The sequence below is a fragment of the Centropristis striata genome, chromosome 3 (genome assembly GCF_030273125.1).
Source record: "Centropristis striata isolate RG_2023a ecotype Rhode Island chromosome 3, C.striata_1.0, whole genome shotgun sequence".
In the NCBI taxonomy this organism is placed as follows: domain Eukaryota; kingdom Metazoa; phylum Chordata; class Actinopteri; order Perciformes; family Serranidae; genus Centropristis; species Centropristis striata.
In genome coordinates, this window is record NC_081519.1 from 27,753,388 (window position 1) to 27,772,079 (window position 18,692).

An 18,692-nucleotide genomic window follows, 5' to 3' on the forward strand; every position below is an offset into this window, starting at 1 on the left:
CTTTCAACTAATTGCCCAATTGCACAGCCTTAAGAGCTGCATATCACCAATGCTGGGTCTTGTTGGTTTTCTTGAGAATCTACTGCACCTACTGGTACCTTGTTTGCCATGTAGCAATAAAAAATATACTAAAAACCTGGATTAATCTGGTTAGTCACATTTGACTGCTATTATTTTATACACTACTGTATCTGTAAATCCAAACACACAACAAGAAAAATGGTGTTATTATCTGAACAGACACACACACACACACACACACACACTGACACTGACATCATATGTGCACTGAATTACTCAGTTTAATATAGTTTGTTGTTCAAGCCGTGCTCCTTAAATGCCAGAGCTGGTACATGTGTTCTGTAAAAGAATGTTAAAATATTGTAAAAAAAAGAAATATAATGATGCACAGTGACACTAAACAAATGTTAGCACCAGGTGTAAGAGATGCACTGTCAGTCAAACCCTTGAAAAAGTATAATTATCTTATGAAGGCATATTTACTATCTGTACTTAATTACAATTATTATTAATATTGACCTTTAAGATTATGCAATACTTCAGATGATTCTGTGGACAGACAGACTATAAAGAATAATGTCTATTTTCTTACAGTTAAATATGTTACAAGCTATTTAATATTTTCTTAGCGGAAAAGAAGAAAAAAAAGCCAAAGACATATGGTTTACATGTGGATGTTGTTAAAAACGTATATATTTTTTGTGTGTCCACCATTTGTGAGACTGATATAAATAAAATATTTGTCCTGGGAAAAAAAAAAAAAAATCTCTAATTTTGCCTCCCCGCTTCCCTCACTTGCGCCGTTCACTTGCATCACTTGCGAAATGTTTTAAGAGACATGAGACGTCCTTCCCTCCTAATCGTCACGTGAAGCGACGTCTGTTTCTAATGACGACGGCAGCGGATCACAGCTGGATCAGCTGTTTTTACTGTGAACTGTTTCCTGCTCAGGGACACAGGAATGCCTTTATCATATATTCCTTATTTATTGGTCTATTATTTACGTCTGTATATAGAAATTCATTATTTAATATCCCAGAACATGACTGTGTCCGCTGAACACCGGGCAATGTTTTATTAGGTTATATGATTAAAGGAAAATGTAAACGATGTCACTCAGATCGAACCTGCACTCAGGAATGATCAGCAAATAAAAGTATATCGTTTTTGAATCGTATCGTAACCTGTGTATCTAGATGCGAATCGAATGGTTTATCACAGGGAGATGTGCAACCCTAGTGGTTGTGTGTGTCTACAGGATGACACAGCAGCAGGTTTGTGGGTAATTGTCGGCGCTGACTTGGTGCTCATTGCCGTAGACGTAGTAGAGGTGAGAGTCGCCTTTCCACTTGTAGTTCACTTTAGTGATCGGGATCAACTCGACTGTCTGCCTCTGAGAGAGAGAGAGAGAGAGAGAATAGTTTCAACACAGGGCGGTTTTTCAATATGATAATTTATCGTCTTTATCCTCTTAATAATAAACGCAAACTTACTCAGATTTCTCATAATATCTGATATGTGCATATAAAGTCATGGAAAAAAATATTAGACCACCCTTGTGTTCTTTAATTTCTTGTTCATTTTATATTTGAATGTAATAGAATGATTTTTGAAGTTTCTTTTCTTTTTTTTTGGCCCACCACCCCCCCCCCCCCCCCCCCCCACTTTTGGAGGACAACTTTATTTTTATTTACAGAACAAGAAAAGGTCAAACAACTTAGACAGAAAATAAGGTAAATAATAAAAAAAATAATGAGTAGATATTTACAACACCAGTTGTTGTTAACCTTGATTTCTGATAGTTCATAGGTAGGAGCAGGGTTATTGTGTGGCCATACATGTATGCTGATGAGCAAATCAGCAGACAGACAGACAGACAGACAGACAGACAGACAGACAGACAGGCATTAAAATAAACAAAAAATTGAAGAAAACAAGGGTGGTCGCATCATGTTTTTCCATGACTGTAAATGTATTTTTTTTTTCACTACAATCATTATTTTGCACTAAAGTTCTTGATTAAATTAGAACATTCTCACTACTTCTTTACATTTTGATGTATTTACTTCACACAGGAGTATACAAAACATGGTTTTATCATGTGGTTATTGCACTTACACTATTTTTTCTGAGTAACCAAAAAAAACAAACATGCCATATGATGATATACATTGTTATTGAGATACAGCTGTCTCCTGGCTTACCTGCTGCAGGATCCTGGAGGTCTGGGCGTACTTGCTCTGGTGCTCCCTGATGAGACGCTCAGAGGCCTCAGAGATGGCCGGGTTGGGGAACCCGAGCAGCGGGTAGAGCTGAGAGGAGACAGAGAGTAACAAACTGTAAAACCACCTCTGCTAAATAAGATAACATCAGCAACACCCTTTAATGAAAATAAGATCATGGGGTATTTGAAGGAACATTATGAACTGAGGAGAGTCAATGTTTCCTGGAAGATTAAAGGACGTTTCCTTGGCATAGATAAACACACGCCTCCACTAACAACAGAAGAATCTGTACATTTTTATGAAAATAAAAATTGTATTTTAAGATAAGATGGAACTTTATTATCCCGAAGGAAATTCTGATTCCAGATTGCTCCAAAGTTTTCTAAAACAATTACAAAAAATATCACAATATAGGATAATATAAGAAAACAATGAACAAAATAGGTAACAATAAAAATATAGAATGAAAATGAAATCTCAAAAGAGCATCAAATAGGTGGAAATATGAAAATAACTTGGCAGGATGTAATAGATCATATTGCACATGATAACGAACACAATATAGTCTGTGATTTTGAAAACTGTATTGCACATGATGTTAATATTAGTCAGTGGCAGTTGAGCAAAACCACAAAGATCATTTAATTCATGAAGAGATTCTTTAACTTGTTGTTGTATTGATGATACGATGAGCAATGATTACCACCAGCTCTTCTAATTTCTGCTTGTATGTGTGTTTTAATAATATGGGGCCATTTTTAATGCTTAGAGTGATTTTAAAATACTAATTAAGATTAAAAAAATACTTAGGACCAGTACTGTACTACTCTTGATTTCTTTTTGAGTAAAACCGACCCAGTTATCCTTAAAGGAAAATGATGGGGGATATACCACAGACCAAGTGGACCACATAGAACTCATTTATGATGTTTAAAAAAAATAAATTCTACCACTAAATGTCAAAGATCTGTGATGTGACATATACGTTACATTGGCCGTTTATTGTATTCATGTTTATGATATTTCTTATTTTAAAATAAAAAACTAGACACATTTTCTGTTTACAGAGACAGAAATGTGCCTTTTTCTTTGCATCTCCACAACATATATCACAATTGTGACATTCATTTGTTCAGTTCCCTATTAACGGATTAGAATTGTTAAATGTGTTTAAACTTAGCCTCGAAACAAAAAATAAGCGCTTTGAAATTAACTACTTTTTCACATTTCTGTTTCCAGTCATACACACATTTTGGAGAAGTCTCTTCTTGTCACAGTCACATGACCACCACACCAGGGTGTTGAGTATGTGTCGCTTAGGGATTTAATGAGTTAATATGAAGCATAAAGCTGAATATGGGAGATTATTGAAGATTTAAAGTGTTTGTTACACCCGTGTCACCGTGGGTTATTATGGGTTAATATCAGACTATAATTTAACTTAATTCTTCATCACAGGTTTATCCACATAACTGGGTACGTGTGTGTGTGTGTGTGTGTGTACCAGGTACTGGTTGTTCTTGAACAGCTCCTTCCCGCTCACTGAACGAAGATCATCGACTTTCAGACCAGAGTTCTGCTCCACCACGTGGTCCTCTATGTTGTTGGTCCTAAACACAGATACACAAATATATAAACATATTTATCCGCACATAAACACATACAAACAAACAAACAAACAGAATAATACATTTACATACATAAATTGTATCAGTTATTTAAATTGGTAAGTGTGCAGTATTTGCGTCAGTTTAAATGAATGTCCTGCAGGTTTATCTTTACACCACCAGAGGTCACCAAAGCGCCGTCCATCACTGCTCGCTTCATTCTGGTGAATTTTAATGCAAAAATTTATGGTAGAAATGTCTTTATTTATGTCAAGTAAAAACACAAAATTCAGGCAGCAGATGATAATCCTAAATAATAATAAAAAATACTATAAATAAAATACTAATACATTTGATGTTGACCCTGCTGAGTCATCACACCCTGTGATTAACTCTTCCTTTATGAAATTGCATGTGGCTCCTGTTTATGTCAGTGATAAATGTATTCATAAGTGCATTTATAAACCCCTTATTAATAATTAATAGCTCAAATGTGCTCCAGCTAAATTTCTGCTTACGTTCAAAATCTGTGTTCACTGAGATTTCCAGAATAAAAACTAATAATATTGGTGGATATAGTTTGTGTGCAATCATGTTACCATAATTATGTCTGAAACTGTGGTGAAGATTGAGAACAGTGCAGATTGGAAATAGAGGAAAGTGACGACATCACAGGGTTGGATGAACCTGCACACAGCAGTTATCTGAAACTCTGGAAGATGATCAAGCACCTCTGAAACCACCAATGACCCCCTTGAACCTCTTTCAGGGCTCTAAGACCAAGTTTACACATGGTTTTAATGTGTCTTTGGTGATTGGATCACAAACAATCAGCGCTAAATACAAGTTTAAACAGGGCACAAGATGCATTGTTATCAGTAACTCTAACTCTTGCACAGTAACCTGTGCAAGTAAACCACTTGCACAGGTGGTATATATAGTCATGGAAAAAATGATTAGACCACCCTTTTTCTTCAATTTCTTGTTGATTTTATTGCCTGGTACAACTAAAGATACATTTGTTTTGACAAATATAGCTCACTATTGAAAAATAGCTCACAAGAGTTTTATTTAAAAGCTGGTATCTAGACATTTTCCATGGTTTTCATAATAACCAAAATCATTATCAAGAAAAACATGGAAAATGTCTACATATCAGCTCTTAAATTAAACTAAAATGAGCTATTCTTGTTGTTATCATTATATTTGTCCAACCCAATGTACCTTTAGTTGTACCAGGCTTCAAGAACCACTAACATCTCCTACAGGACTCCAGGGACCCCCTTACATCTGCAGCATCTGTACTCACCACTCCACCTTCAGCTTGATGTAAGTCAGCAGTTGTAGTTTTCCTTCACAGGTGTCACACATCTTTGTCCCCTGACCATCACAGTGGGTACATCTACACACACACACACACACACACACACACACACACACACACACACACACACACACACACACACATACGTCAGACATGACATATACACATTTCACATATTAATCAGTCAAAACTGTACTGGCAGTAAAGTGTAAATTAAAGGGTCATACTGCTGTTTTTCTGCTCTAGTTCATTAACTGCATGCTGTTAACCTGCTTATTTATTAGTGGATTTTAAGATTGTTTTTTTTTAACTACTCTAAGTTTCTGTCCAAATTAAGTCATTGTTGCAACTAGTTGCAAACTTTTTAACTTGCGATAAACGATATTATTGTCTTTTTAAAGTTTTTTAATGTGTGTGCCAGCATAGCCTTTTGTGTATTAACTTTAGGTGCTGTAAAAAACACTAAAATGTACGTATGAGAACACAACAGGTGATATCGCAAGCAATAATTATTAAGGTCCTGCACATACAGTCATGAAAAAATGATTAGACCACCCTTGTTGTCTTCAGTTTCTTGCTAATTTTAATAACTGGTTCAGCTAAAGGTACATTTGTTTGGACAAATATAATAATAAAAACCAAAATAGCTGATAAGAGTTTAATTTAGGAGCTGATATCTAGACATTTTCCATGGTTTTCTTGATAATAACCAAGATCATTATCAAGAAAACCATGGAAAATGTCTAGATTTCTCTTGCATTAAACTCTTATAAGTATTTTTTTGTTGCTATCATTATATTTGCCCGAACAAATGTACCTTTGGCTGTACCAGGCATTAAAATTAGCAAGAAATTGAAGAAAACAAGGGTGGTCTAATCATTTTTTCCATGAGTGTATATTGTACCATATTGTAATTATGGTGATAGGCCTGATAGTAAATAATAAAACAATGTTATCACCATGTTGTGACTCTTTCTGGTGGTGTGTTCAGGGGCAATCTGATATCTGACATTTCAGGCTGCAAAACATTTTAAAGATGTTCCAAATTAAACAAATCTTTAGTTTCACAACGTCACAACTTTTGTCTTCTAGGTTTCATGTTCTGACTACAGAAACCATTTTTGGGACACTTTTCAAGTCCTTGAATGCATCACTGCAGTTATTTTGTAGATGGATTTGTAGTAAATGAGTCAAACATGCAGAAAAGGAGGTCTGGCCCTTTATTTGGGGGGGTTGTTTTTGCTTTGGCAGATGACAGTAGAGAGTGGAAATAAGGGGAAATAATTGTAAGTTTTGGACTTTTATTCAGCCATAGCCGTTCAGTGAATTTATATTATGTAATTACATCTTGTAGTTTAAATTTGAAGTGGTGGAGTCCAGCATTCCTGGACTTGATCCAGGCTGCCTGCCCATGCACAAGGGATTAAATGAAATCTTTAGGATTACAACTTTAAACCCAATTAGTGGTTCTCGACCCCCCCCCAAGGGGTTTTGATATATATATCTGAAGGGACGTGAGATAAAACAAACATCTGCTACCAAAAACATGCTGTTTTTTCTGTTCAAGCCTTTTAAATCTATTCAGAAAATAAATATCGAAGATGTAAATGTGGATGTAAGCCCCCTCCCCTCAGGACCTACAAGTCTTTGCCTGTCGCGTTACAGCGAGAGCAGCTGTCATTCTCCTTCGTCCCGGTGCCGTCACACACCCAGCACAGTTTCTACAGAGAGACACACACACACACACACACACACACACACACACAAATACCAAATTATCGTAAAGCCACATTTAATTAACTGTGAACTATATTTATTATGTGGTCTATTATTACTGATTGACAGTCTTCTTACTTCATATCCATTCCCTTTGCACTCTTCACACGGCATCGTCCCAGTGGAATGGCACTTGTGGCACTCCTGAAACACACACACACACACACACACAGAGTTTAAAATAACTTTACTGTCTGTGAGTCGCACTGACACACAGAACGTGTTACTAGAAGTATGGAATGCTTTACATCTGAGTCCTGCGCTCTGATTGGCTGTCAGCTGTCAGTTAAGCTTAAACTTGGTTCAGGTCAACGGTTTGGGGCGCGGTGATCACACATGTGCGAAAATGACTGTTGCCACGCACAGTTCAACGTTGGTGAGACACTGTGTGACGACTGGATCTGTAAACTCCTCACATGACCATTCTGACTCCTGGGACCAGATTCCTCCTCTGATTATCTGAAGGGCTCAATCACTGCTACACTGGCCCCTGCAGTCTGAGCCAGGCTTTAACAATTAAAGCAACCACAAGTATTACTCCACTACAGTAAAAGTCCTGCATTCAAAACTTACTTAAGTAAAAGTACAAACATATCAGCATTGTAAATATGTTATTGGATTATTATTATTGATGCATATAAGCAGTGTTTTAATTTTCTAAAAGTAGGGCTCATTTTAACTACCGTACTTTCCGCACTATAAAGCGCACCGGAGTATAAGCCGCAGCAGCTAAATTGAATGATGTGTACATATAAGCCGCACTGGACTATAAGCCGCAGGTGTTTTAATGTTTAATTACCATATGTAAGGGTTCATGCACAGAGGGGATTGTCGGGAAAGAGATGGCTGCTTGAGGAAGCTTCTTTTACAGCCAGATTGACTGTCTTTAACTTAAAAGCTGTTAAAAGTTTGTTTTCCATAATGACGGTTTGTGCATGAAAACTTTCTTTGCACAAACTATCTCGCTCTCTTAATGTCGGTCTGTCTCTCGTTCTGTGTCTTCGTTCACTTTTACTTTTACGCGCTACCTGTTTCACTCTTTTCCGGCGCCCTGCCAGATTGGCTCGGGGTCCTTCGTCTGCCGCTGATTACGGCACGGCGACTCCGACAAACTAAGTAGCTTTTGATACAAATACACACAGACAAGTGAAAAATAGCTTAAAAGTATATGAAGGACCCCGAGCCGATCTGGTACGTACACCTGCCTCCAGCTTTTCCTGCTGGAGCCCGCCGCTCCTAGCGGATCGGTCATAGAGCCCATAGAGTTAAAGTTGGTGGACTGTAACCTGTAAAATCCATAGATTTAGCAGGTAACCTAGTGGCCGTTAGCTGTAAAAATCCATAGATTAGCGCACCGTTATATAAGCCGCAGAATCGAAAAATGGGGAAAAAGGCGCGGCTTATAGTCCGAAAACATAAAATACATAAAATGGAAATACTCAAGTAGAGTACCTCAAAATTTTACAGTACTCGAGTAAATGTACTTAGGCCCCGTTTACACGAGGACGCTTGCGGGCAAAAACGACAAAACATTTTATCGGAAGTGCCTTTCGTTTAGACGGTGACGGCATTTTTGGGGCTTGAAAACGCAAAAATCTGAAACCACCCTCCAAAGTGGAAAAGTTGAATCGGCTCCGCCGTAGCGTGTCCGTCTACACTGCCAAGACACTTCAAGCTGCCCTGGCAGCTCGAATAAACTTACAGGAGTCTTTCCACCAAATGTACAGGATATGTACAGATAGTATTAGTGAACAGAGAAGGATCTGTAATTACCCCTATCACATTTTGGATGCACCAATTGGTGGGAGGCGAGCCAGGCGGCTTTGGACGAGACCTGGGAGATCTAGTGGATGGTGGAGAACTTTGTGGAAGGAGTAGCTGATGAAAATACGTGGTGTGAAAACTTCCACATGGCCAAAGATGCTCTTATTGCTTTAAGTGATGCTGCCTGGCATGCATACCCAATCCAATTCACACACTTTTGCGTCACCGTATGCAGCAGATTTCCTCCTGAAAACGCTCGTCTAAACGCGAAATAAAAAACTTTTGCGTCTTCTGTTCAGATCATCATGTAAACATAGCCTTAGTTACATTCCACCACTGCCGATGTGAGATCTTCAAGAAGGCCAGAGAGCTCTGGGAACACATGTGGTGAGTGTGTAGTGGAGAGTATGAAGAAGGTGAGTTGAACCTTGATGGAGGAGGTGAACGGCACGCGGATCTCCTCCTTTTGATCAGTGAAGAGGCTGGGGGCCATGGCCTGGATCTCCCAGGGCCGCGGGGCCGTCTGGGTGTAGAAGTCAGCCGGCTCGCCTGTCAGTCACAAGAGAGACGTCACACACACATACACACACCAACAGACCCAAACCTTTATTGTTTCTTTTTTTTTTTTTTTTACTATCTCCTCCCTCCATGACAACTTTAAACCTGTAGAATACACATTATTTGACATTATTTGCTGTAATGAAGAACTAATTTAAATTAACCACCTGACGACTGACCCTGCTGCCATGATGATAACATCAGGGTTCTCTCACTGTCCAGCTGCATTACAGGAAATGTAGGACCCAGTGTTTATGCTGTGTTTGACTCATATAGGGGCTAAAAGTGACATTTCAGACCCTGCTGCACGGATTTAGTTCATTCTTGGAAATGACGATGAGTGATTTAATGTGAAGTGTTTCTCATGTTGGTGCAAGATGAGGTTGTTAAAAAGCAACATTTTTTTATAAAAGAAAACCCAGCAAATTCACATTGATATTTCACAGCATCGTCTCCTTTTTTCAGCTCTTTATATTTAAATAAATTCTTTAGAGGATTGACTGTAAACTTTAATATTTTTAGTCAGTTACTAGCTGCATGCAAGTTGCTGTATTTGTATAAAAGAAAATACCGCCGTATCTGTGCTGCTCTGCAATTTACAGTATATAAATCAATATTAATACAAAACAATATTTTACTTTATTTTCATTTGCCCTATTTTTACTGCATTTTGTATCGTACTATGATATTTCTAGTTACATTATTATTTATGTCTAACTTCTAATTATCACTAATTATAATATTTACTACTGATGATTACTGTTATTTGTAATGCTAATATATATTATAATTACATAATTATCTCCAGTTACAGGTGTGAGCTTGAAAAAACAACCTTTTTAACAAAAGAATCACAGATAATTAATGAAATGTTGATTGTTTTACTGATTGCAAAGTCAGAGGTAGATCATTATACTTAAGTCAGTTCTTTAAAGGGTTTTGTTCAGACTCAGTTTTAGGGTTTAAGACCTCATGAAACCTACAAACTGTTCAACAATCGCACCTTTCTGCCTCTTCTGTTAGATCAAACAATCAAACTGCTTCTCTCCTCATAACGGTTGTAACACAATGGTTTACAGTGAATAAACGTGCAGGAATTGAACAACATTAGGGAGGAAATTAACCGGACTGTTAAATATCAGAAGGAGGTTATCTGTGTGTTTGCTTGCCTTCATGAGGTTTGTGGGCCCACTCAGTTGACCTGGACTCAGTGTACGTCTCCAGTCGATACTACAAAAAAAAGAAAACACAATAAGAGACACTAAATGTGCAGTGAAGGGCTGAACAATTTTTTTTTTGGGGGGGGGGGGGGGGGGGGGGGGGCTTTGATTGCCAGGTGCGGCCACCAATCAGACCATAGCAATCAACTGCTCCTATGAAGCCACTGACAGAGAGCAAAAAGCAGGTGAGAGTGCCCCTCCAACAGAAAGCATTTTAGGCCAAACCGTAACTCCTATCATAAAACCGACTTCACTTTGAGCATCCTGAGTTCTTCCTGAACGTCTACATATGTGTTTTGTGAAGAAAAATGAAGAAATTGTTTTTTTTAGAGCGATCAGAAGAAACAGGTACCTCTGCTTTCCTCCAGAAATTTTCGCTCATTTTGGACATGGTGCTCTATGAGGCTGTGGGTACGTGTTGATGGATCATCAAAATGAAACTCTGACAGCTTTAGCAGACGATTGTGAGTGAGAAGATGAATTTTCCTACGTTTCTAAGTATAAATTATTTCTGTACAGTGGCATTTGCTGCCTCGAGCGCAGCTTCCAAATTTATTTTTTGACAAATTTTTCTCTCCCTCTGCACTCAAAAGATGATGTCATCCACTCTAGCCTCTCCATAGGGTAACATTGGGGGGATTTTTTGGCGTGGTTTTGCCGAATATTTTGAAAATTGTTTGCCGAAACCCTTAGAAAGTCATAGCACACTTTTGATTTGATAGCTTTTTAGTGTATGTGCACCAAAACTCCGGGAGGAGCAGTCAACCAAAAAAAACACAGAAGAATAAGAATAAGCCAGGTGGGTAGTATATAGTGTGCTCTTTCAAGCACACTCAATAACATTGGGATTTTTTTTAACAGCATGTGAACATGACGTCACCCTGTAGGTGTTGAATGGCTCGAGGCTTGTGATGACTCCGTCAGTGGCGGGATCTTTTCCGTAGCAGCACTGAGCCGATGCGTAGCTCTTGAACGCCTCACGAGCCACATCCTCCGTCAGAGTGGGGATGCTGCAACACACACACACACACACACACACACACAGAATCACATTATGAGTTTAATCTGATTATCCTCTTAACGTAGCAGCCCTCTTTCAGAGCGATTGGGGGTCTTACTTCCAGTCATCAGGTACGGGGCCAGGCTGAGGCGGGGCTGTAGGCTCCACGGGCATCGGAGGCGGCAGGTAACCTCCTGCAGAAACAGCAGCAGTGGTTACATTAACGTCGAAGCAATATAATAATAAATCAGAGACACAAATGTATTGTTGGAAATTTCAGTCAGACATATCTGCCCCACAGTCATTAGCCATGTTTCCATTTACAGTCATGGACAAAATTATTAGACCACACTAATAACCAAAATCATTTTCAAGAAAACCATGGAAAATGTCTTTATATCAGCTCTTAAATTAAACTCTTATGAGCTATTTGTCCAAACAAATATGTTGGTGTTTCCATCAAGCTTTTCTCATGCAAATCTTCAAAATGTGCACAGAAATGAGTTGATGCAAACACAACTAATGACAAACTTGTTGCAGCATGAATATGTGAGGAGCTGTGGGTCGGACTCATCTTACCTCCTCCTGCCATGATTCCTTCATAGCCGGGCACGGTGCCAAACATGTTGCCAGCGGTGGCGGCGGGGGCAGTGGGAGGGGGATACACGGCTGGAATAAACAACAGAAAAGTGAAAACACCTGTGCAGTGGAGCAAGGCCATTCAAGGAATCATGTAACATTTTTTGGAAATATTTGTTTTCCTGCAGCAAGTTAGAGGAAAAAGATAAACATCAAGTTATGTAAATATGAAGCTGGAGCCAGCAGCCAGTTAGCTTGGCTTAGCACAAAGACTGGAAACAGAGGGAAACTGCTAGCATGACTCGAAACTGAGAGGAGAGAGAAGGGGAGGAGAGGAGAGGAGATAAAGGAGAAGTGGGTGGTCATAAAGGGGAGAAAAGGAAACTAAAGAAGGACTGGAGAAGAATAGGGTGTGGTAAAGAAAGAACAGATGTAGGAAATCAAAGGAGGAGATGAAGAGGAAAAGGAGTCAAAAGAAAAGGGGAGGTAGAGAAGCAGAGGTGGAAGTTAGAAAGGAAAGGAGGTGCCCAGACCTCGGCCAAGGCCAACTCTGCATTCTCATGCCTCTCTGACGATCCCATTTCCCGAGTTTGGAAGTCTGACTTCCGACTTTGGTCTGTTTATGAGCTTTAAGTCGTAATGTGGAAACAACATGCACGCTACAAAGAAGATGTTTTGTGTTTTATTGCTCAAACATCATGTTAATAACATCAGAATTGTTTTCTGTGTTTGTGTAACAAGAAAGGGAAAAGGAAACAGAGCAGGTAACATGTGGATCATCTCCAAAGTGTCAGTAGTTTTTCTGTAAACCTGCTGACAAACAGACAAACTGTGGAAGGTAATGAGGGGAGAGGGAAGCAGCAGATGTAGGAAAGGAAAAGGGGAGAAGGAGGAGGTAGAGGAGAGAAAAGGAGGAAATTATGAGGGAGTAAAGAAGGTACAGAAGGTGTGAGGGAGGAGGAGTTATACTGTTTATAAACCATCAACTAATAGTCAAAGTGAATCATATTTGCCTGAATTTCATCAAAGTAATACATAATAAACTAAATACATTTACTCAAGTACTTTTGAGGTGCTTATACTTTACTTGAGGATTTCCAGTTTATGTAACTTTATAATTCTACTCCACTACATTTTGATGCCAATATTGTAGTTTATTCTCCACTACATTTAGCTGACAGCTTTACTTACTTTTTAGGTTGAGATTTAACATAAAAACATGATAAATTAAACCTCAAAACATTTTATAAAGTAGTTAAATGAGCCGTACTTTTACTAAATTAAAACGCTGCTCACATAAATACATCAATACTAATAATCCAATAATATATTTAGAATATATAAAACAATCTAAGTGGCTCCATTCTGCTTAACGAGTACTTTTATTTTTGATACTTTAAGTACTTTTTGATGCTGATACTTATGTACATTTACTTAAGTACGTTTTGAATCTCTTCCACCAATGCTATAATATGATATGATAAAACTTGTCCTGCAAAATGCTGTAAAATTAAATAAATTATTGCATCATGCATTTATTTTGTGTGTGTGTACACTTGCCAAATAAACATGTTTGTCAGACATGTTTTTGTTTGACCTTTTGTTTGTGAACCTGGAATGCCTCCAGCACATACTGCATACCTGTCCAGATAAAGATAGGGTGGTGCCATAAAATAGACTTTGATAAATTTCAACGGATGAATTTATAAACCTGAAAAAAAAAAACCCATAGATAATAAATAAATAAATAAACAAATAACTTAAAAGAGAACCTGTATTGACAGTTTAAATGAATATTATTTATGGACTGAATAGAGAAGAGATAAAGTGATGAAAGAAGGTATTTCGTTAATTAATTTCTTAATACTTTATAACTCACTTTTCCTTAATATGTATTACCACCTTTGTTATTTTCAGTAACATTCCCGTTTGAAAGCCATTTCCGTTATGCAAAGAGTTTATTGCTTTAGGCTATATTTAAAAAAAAGGGCAAGTGCGCCGATTTTTCTTGAATACAGAATAAAAAACAATTAAAACCCGCTACACTCAAACTCGGCAAATTGGTTTTAAATCTACTTTGAGAATTTATAAAGATTTAAACTGTACTTAAGTTGCGAGAAACCTCCTTGTTTATTTATTCAAAATAATGTTTGCAGGACGTGACAGGCGTGCATGTTGCGGCTGCAGCTTGTCGTTGTTCCTGCAGCAGTTGGCTGGTGTGGTGGTCAGTTTGGTGACCCGTGTAAATTTGTGTCATCGTGGTGTATTTCATTTTCTTACCTGCGCTGTTCATCCTGCTGCTGATTGATCAGTTCGGTATCAGTAAATCCAGACGATCTGTTCTTATCTTCACACCTCCGTTAGACGCTGCTGACTGGAAGCGCCCGACCTGCGACAATAAAACACAACTTCCGGTGAAGCCTCAAAAAAATAAAAGTCTTACTAACGTGACTTTTTTCAATTTATTTTTTAAAAACCCTTTACTAGCCTACTTAAATGATGGATTTTCTTTGTACCTCATTTATATCAAGATCTAATTACAGACACGTGTTTTAAATTGCCCTTATTGATTATAATTTCTTCTAAAAAGTGTATTTGTATTTTTTTGATTGTTTTTCATTCATTCAACATGTTTCTGCATATTTATATGTCTGTCATATATTTTGTCTGTCGAAAGCATCTTGTAAACTTTTTTTTAGAAAATAGATTTAAAAAACCATACATACATACATACATACATACATAGGCTACAACGTCTATTTGGATGGTAAAATGAGCTGCAAAGTACAAATAAGGAAGCAACATAATATTCAGAGTATAATTTAAATGTTAAAATTGCACACATTGTGTAACTGTTTTGTACTACTGCACATGTGATGAAGTATATGCACAGAAATAGAGAATATGAATGGAAAAAAGGCTAAAAAAACATAATCCTGTAGCTGCACATTTTGAGTGCAATGGTCTGCTAAAATTATTAAATAAATTTCGAAAGCACCCCGTATAATCAAAAGATTACATTACACAAATAAAACCTCTATTCTTTATTTGTACTCAAAATTAAAACATTTAATATCTTAGGTTTCATTGTGCGGGATACACATTTAATCTGTAATCTGTAAATATTGAATCAATATATTTAAATTCCTGCAGGTCTTTTACTGTGAAGGATACAAGCACAACTTCCGGCGCTAATGTCATTTTGGCTCCGGAGTCTTGACGCAACTGATCCGCAGGAATGTCGACCACGCCCCATCTGGAGTGGATTACAGAGCTCCACACGGAGTGGACAAAATAATAGAAACACCTACAAACAAAGGATTTGATGAATTAATGTTATTAAATAAACAGCTGTAGAAACAGAGATGTGTTTGGGGTTTTTTTCCTTCAGCTTCTCTTAAGGTTCTGTTCTCATGGAGGGGGGTTATCAGGTTTCCATCTGAGCACATGAGTGTTTAATCAAATGCCAGATTGTTCCTCTAGCATCAGAACAACAGGCCTGGAGCTGCTCGATTTCTCTCTCTGTGTTTAAAACATGTCGAGGCAGTTTGTGCTTCCTGAAGGTAAATTTTTCTCAGGTCAACAGGCGGCAGCTGCTCTGGATCCTGACAGCTGATGTCATGACAGCCCCCTCACTCAGCCCGAGGGGGAGTCGCTATGGCGGTCTCGTTTCTTTAAAAAAAAACAAACACAGGATCAATATAATTTGTTAAAAATGTTTGAAACAATCAGCTTGAGCTTCTGCTGCATAAAGGGTAGAAAATAAGTGGATGTAGCCTCTGTAGAAGTGCCTTAAAGGGACAGTTTCCCTTTAAGGCCTAAAAGAAGTATTCAGATCCTTAATTTAAGTAAAAGTACTAATACCACACTGTGAAATTACTCCACTACAAGTAAAAGTCCTGCATTCAAAACTTACTGAAGTAAAAGTACAAAAGTATCAGAAAATGTACTTAAAGTGACCAAAATTAAAAGTATTTGTTATGCAGAATGGAGCCACTCAGAATGTTTTAAATATTCTCAATATATTATTGAATTATTGTTATCGATGCATTTATGTAAGCAGCGTTTTGTGTTTGTAAAGATATGTTCCATTTTAACTACTTTAAAATCACTTTGAATTTATAATATTTCTTCATGTTAAATCTCGACCTGCAAAGTAAAGCTGTCAGCTAAATGTAGTGGAGTAAAAAGTACAAGATTTGCCTCAAATGTAGTGAAGTAGAAGTATAAAGTTACATAAAATGGAAATACTCATGTAAAGTACAAGTACCTCAAAAGTAATTGAGTAAATGTAACCTAGTAACCAGTAATATCCCACCACTGTATGATATTAATTTAATGGTATTGTTTTAATACATTTCAGGCAAATATGCTTCACTTTGACTTTGAGTTGATGGTTTATAAGGGACAGTTCAACCTTAAAAGAAGTATTCAGATTGTTTATTTAATAGTATGAAATACCTTTAATATTAACAACTTTGATGGTCACATTTCAGACTTTTTTCATCTGGCTCCATCATTTATGTCCCAGTAACTAAACAAAGATGGAAAAACACGGAGTAGAAATATAAAGTTACATAAAATGGAAATACTCAAGTACCTCAAAATTATACATGCAGAATGAACCCGCTCAGAGTGTTATATATATTCTGAATATATTATTAGCTTATTTGTATTGATGAATTTATGTAAGCAGTGTTTAATTTTCTCAAGGTAGGGCTCATTTTAACTACTTAGTATACTGTTATGAGGTTTAATTGAAATAAAACTCTAATCACTTTAAATGTATGTTAAATCTCAACCTGAAAAATAACTTAAGCGAAATGTCGTGAAGTAAAAAGTAACTGTAACTGTAACTTGACTCTAAATGCAATGGAGTAGAAGTATAAATTCAGACAAAATGGAAAAACTCAAGTAAAGTACAAGTATCTCAAAAGTGTACTTCAGTACTTGAGTAAATGCACTTAGTTTCATTCCACCACTGCTCGTGATAATCCACAGAACTTGTTGTTTCATGTTTGAACTATACAAAACAAATTACAAACCAAACTTCCTTGATGGAGGTGATACTTAAAGGAGATTTGAAATGCAAACACAGAATCAATGAAGAACCCCATGGTAAGCTACTAAAGAATGATTCACTTCAAGGATCTTATCAGGAGACAGTTTGCTTGAAAGCGTGGGCGCAGAATTAGACATGTGGTGTCAGGTCTGGGTGTGACCACGAGGACCCAAAGAGACAGAGAGAAGGTGAGAGAGAACCCACCACCTCCTCCCCGCTGCATCGGCTGGTATTTACCACATAATCACCAAATAAAATGTTTACAAGGAAAGCTTCTCTTGTCTGTTTCTGGTCTTTCAGACGCCTCGGCTGGCTCATAATTACAAGACTGTGGTCGCTCATGTGTGCACGAGTGTTCAGTGTCGAAACAGAAGAGGGGTTGTTTGAGGTCAGCAGCTCCGACTCTGAGGTCCTTAATTCTCTGCTGAAAAAAATTGATGGATTGTGGTGTGAGTTGCCCCAAGCGAAGGAGGTTAGGTATCTCTAAGTGAGTGGAGAGGCGGTCAGACACTGTGCTGGGTCAGAAAGTAAAGAATTTACCAGTTCATCTATTAACTTAAAAGTTCAGTCATCCAGAGGGAGCTCGGTGTGGAACCACTTCCTTCTCTGTAAAGGGCATCTGATCCGGAACGCCTCCCATTAGAAGTTTTCTAGATCTAGAACACGCTGGAGGGATTATTTATCTCATCTGGCTTTGGAACATTTTGGGGTTTTCCCAGGCAGCAACCTCCGTGTCTGAGCAGGGAGGCAAACCAGGAAGTGCCTTAAGCTGCATTCTACCTGAAATCCCAGCAGGGGGCGCTGACGGCGGCTGCAGAAGCACTTCGATCCATTCATTTCAATACAAAATGAGACACTTCTCACTTGATTTATTTCGACATTTTGATGTTGAAAGTGTAAATAAAGGCCCCATTTAGAAGAAAATAGAAGATAAAGAATCGTATGATTTTGGGCGTGGCTACCTTTGATTGACAAGTCACTAACAAGGCGAGTTGTCATCAGAAGAGAAGCAGAACAATGTGCATCCATGGCAATGTGTCAATAAAGATTTTTTTTATATATATATATGTAAAAAAGGAAGTTTACCAGTTTTGGTCTTATAACTTTGACCCTTTCACTGTATTTTCACTTAATGAGGTTATTTCAATGTTTTGTTCATTAAAAATGTCTTGTTCAGCTTTTGGAAGGACTAACAGACGCTCCAAGGAGTCGCTGTTCAGTTTTCTTAGGTAAGTAACGAACATTTTGTTTTTGTTTTTTGCCAGAACTAACATCCCAGTTAATGCTCCAGTTAATGCTGACATGAATCAGTCAGGTTGCCGGTGAACAGAGGCGTGTAGTCAGTGATCAGATCCCTCTCACTCCTCCACAGTCCAAATATGGTCTGCTCCCCATATTGGAAACAAGATGGTGACGCAAGATGGCGACAAGTGTGGCGCTGAACTTGAATTAACGGGCCACAAACCAATGGGTGACGTCACGGTGACTATGTCCATTATTTATATACAGTCTATGAGTGAAACAGATCAAATAAAATTAATGATACATGTTTTAGT

The 18,692-nt window shown here is 37.8% G+C and overlaps 1 protein-coding gene across 1 annotated transcript; it reads right to left on the reverse strand.

The window, feature by feature from the left end:
• Positions 1-284: 284 nt before the first annotated feature.
• LOC131969175 (protein SSUH2 homolog) lies at positions 285-14,462 on the reverse strand. The gene is made up of 12 exons (XM_059330352.1): positions 14,355-14,462; positions 12,075-12,164; positions 11,614-11,689; positions 11,376-11,505; positions 10,445-10,505; positions 9,145-9,266; positions 7,032-7,097; positions 6,819-6,898; positions 5,163-5,255; positions 3,751-3,856; positions 2,226-2,333; positions 285-1,414 (listed from the first exon to the last, which is right to left on the reverse strand). Exons 1-12 carry the CDS (start codon positions 14,365-14,367, stop codon positions 1,274-1,276), a joined length of 1,086 nt encoding a protein of 361 aa, XP_059186335.1. The 5' UTR covers positions 14,368-14,462; the 3' UTR covers positions 285-1,273.
• Positions 14,463-18,692: the final 4,230 nt, after the last annotated feature.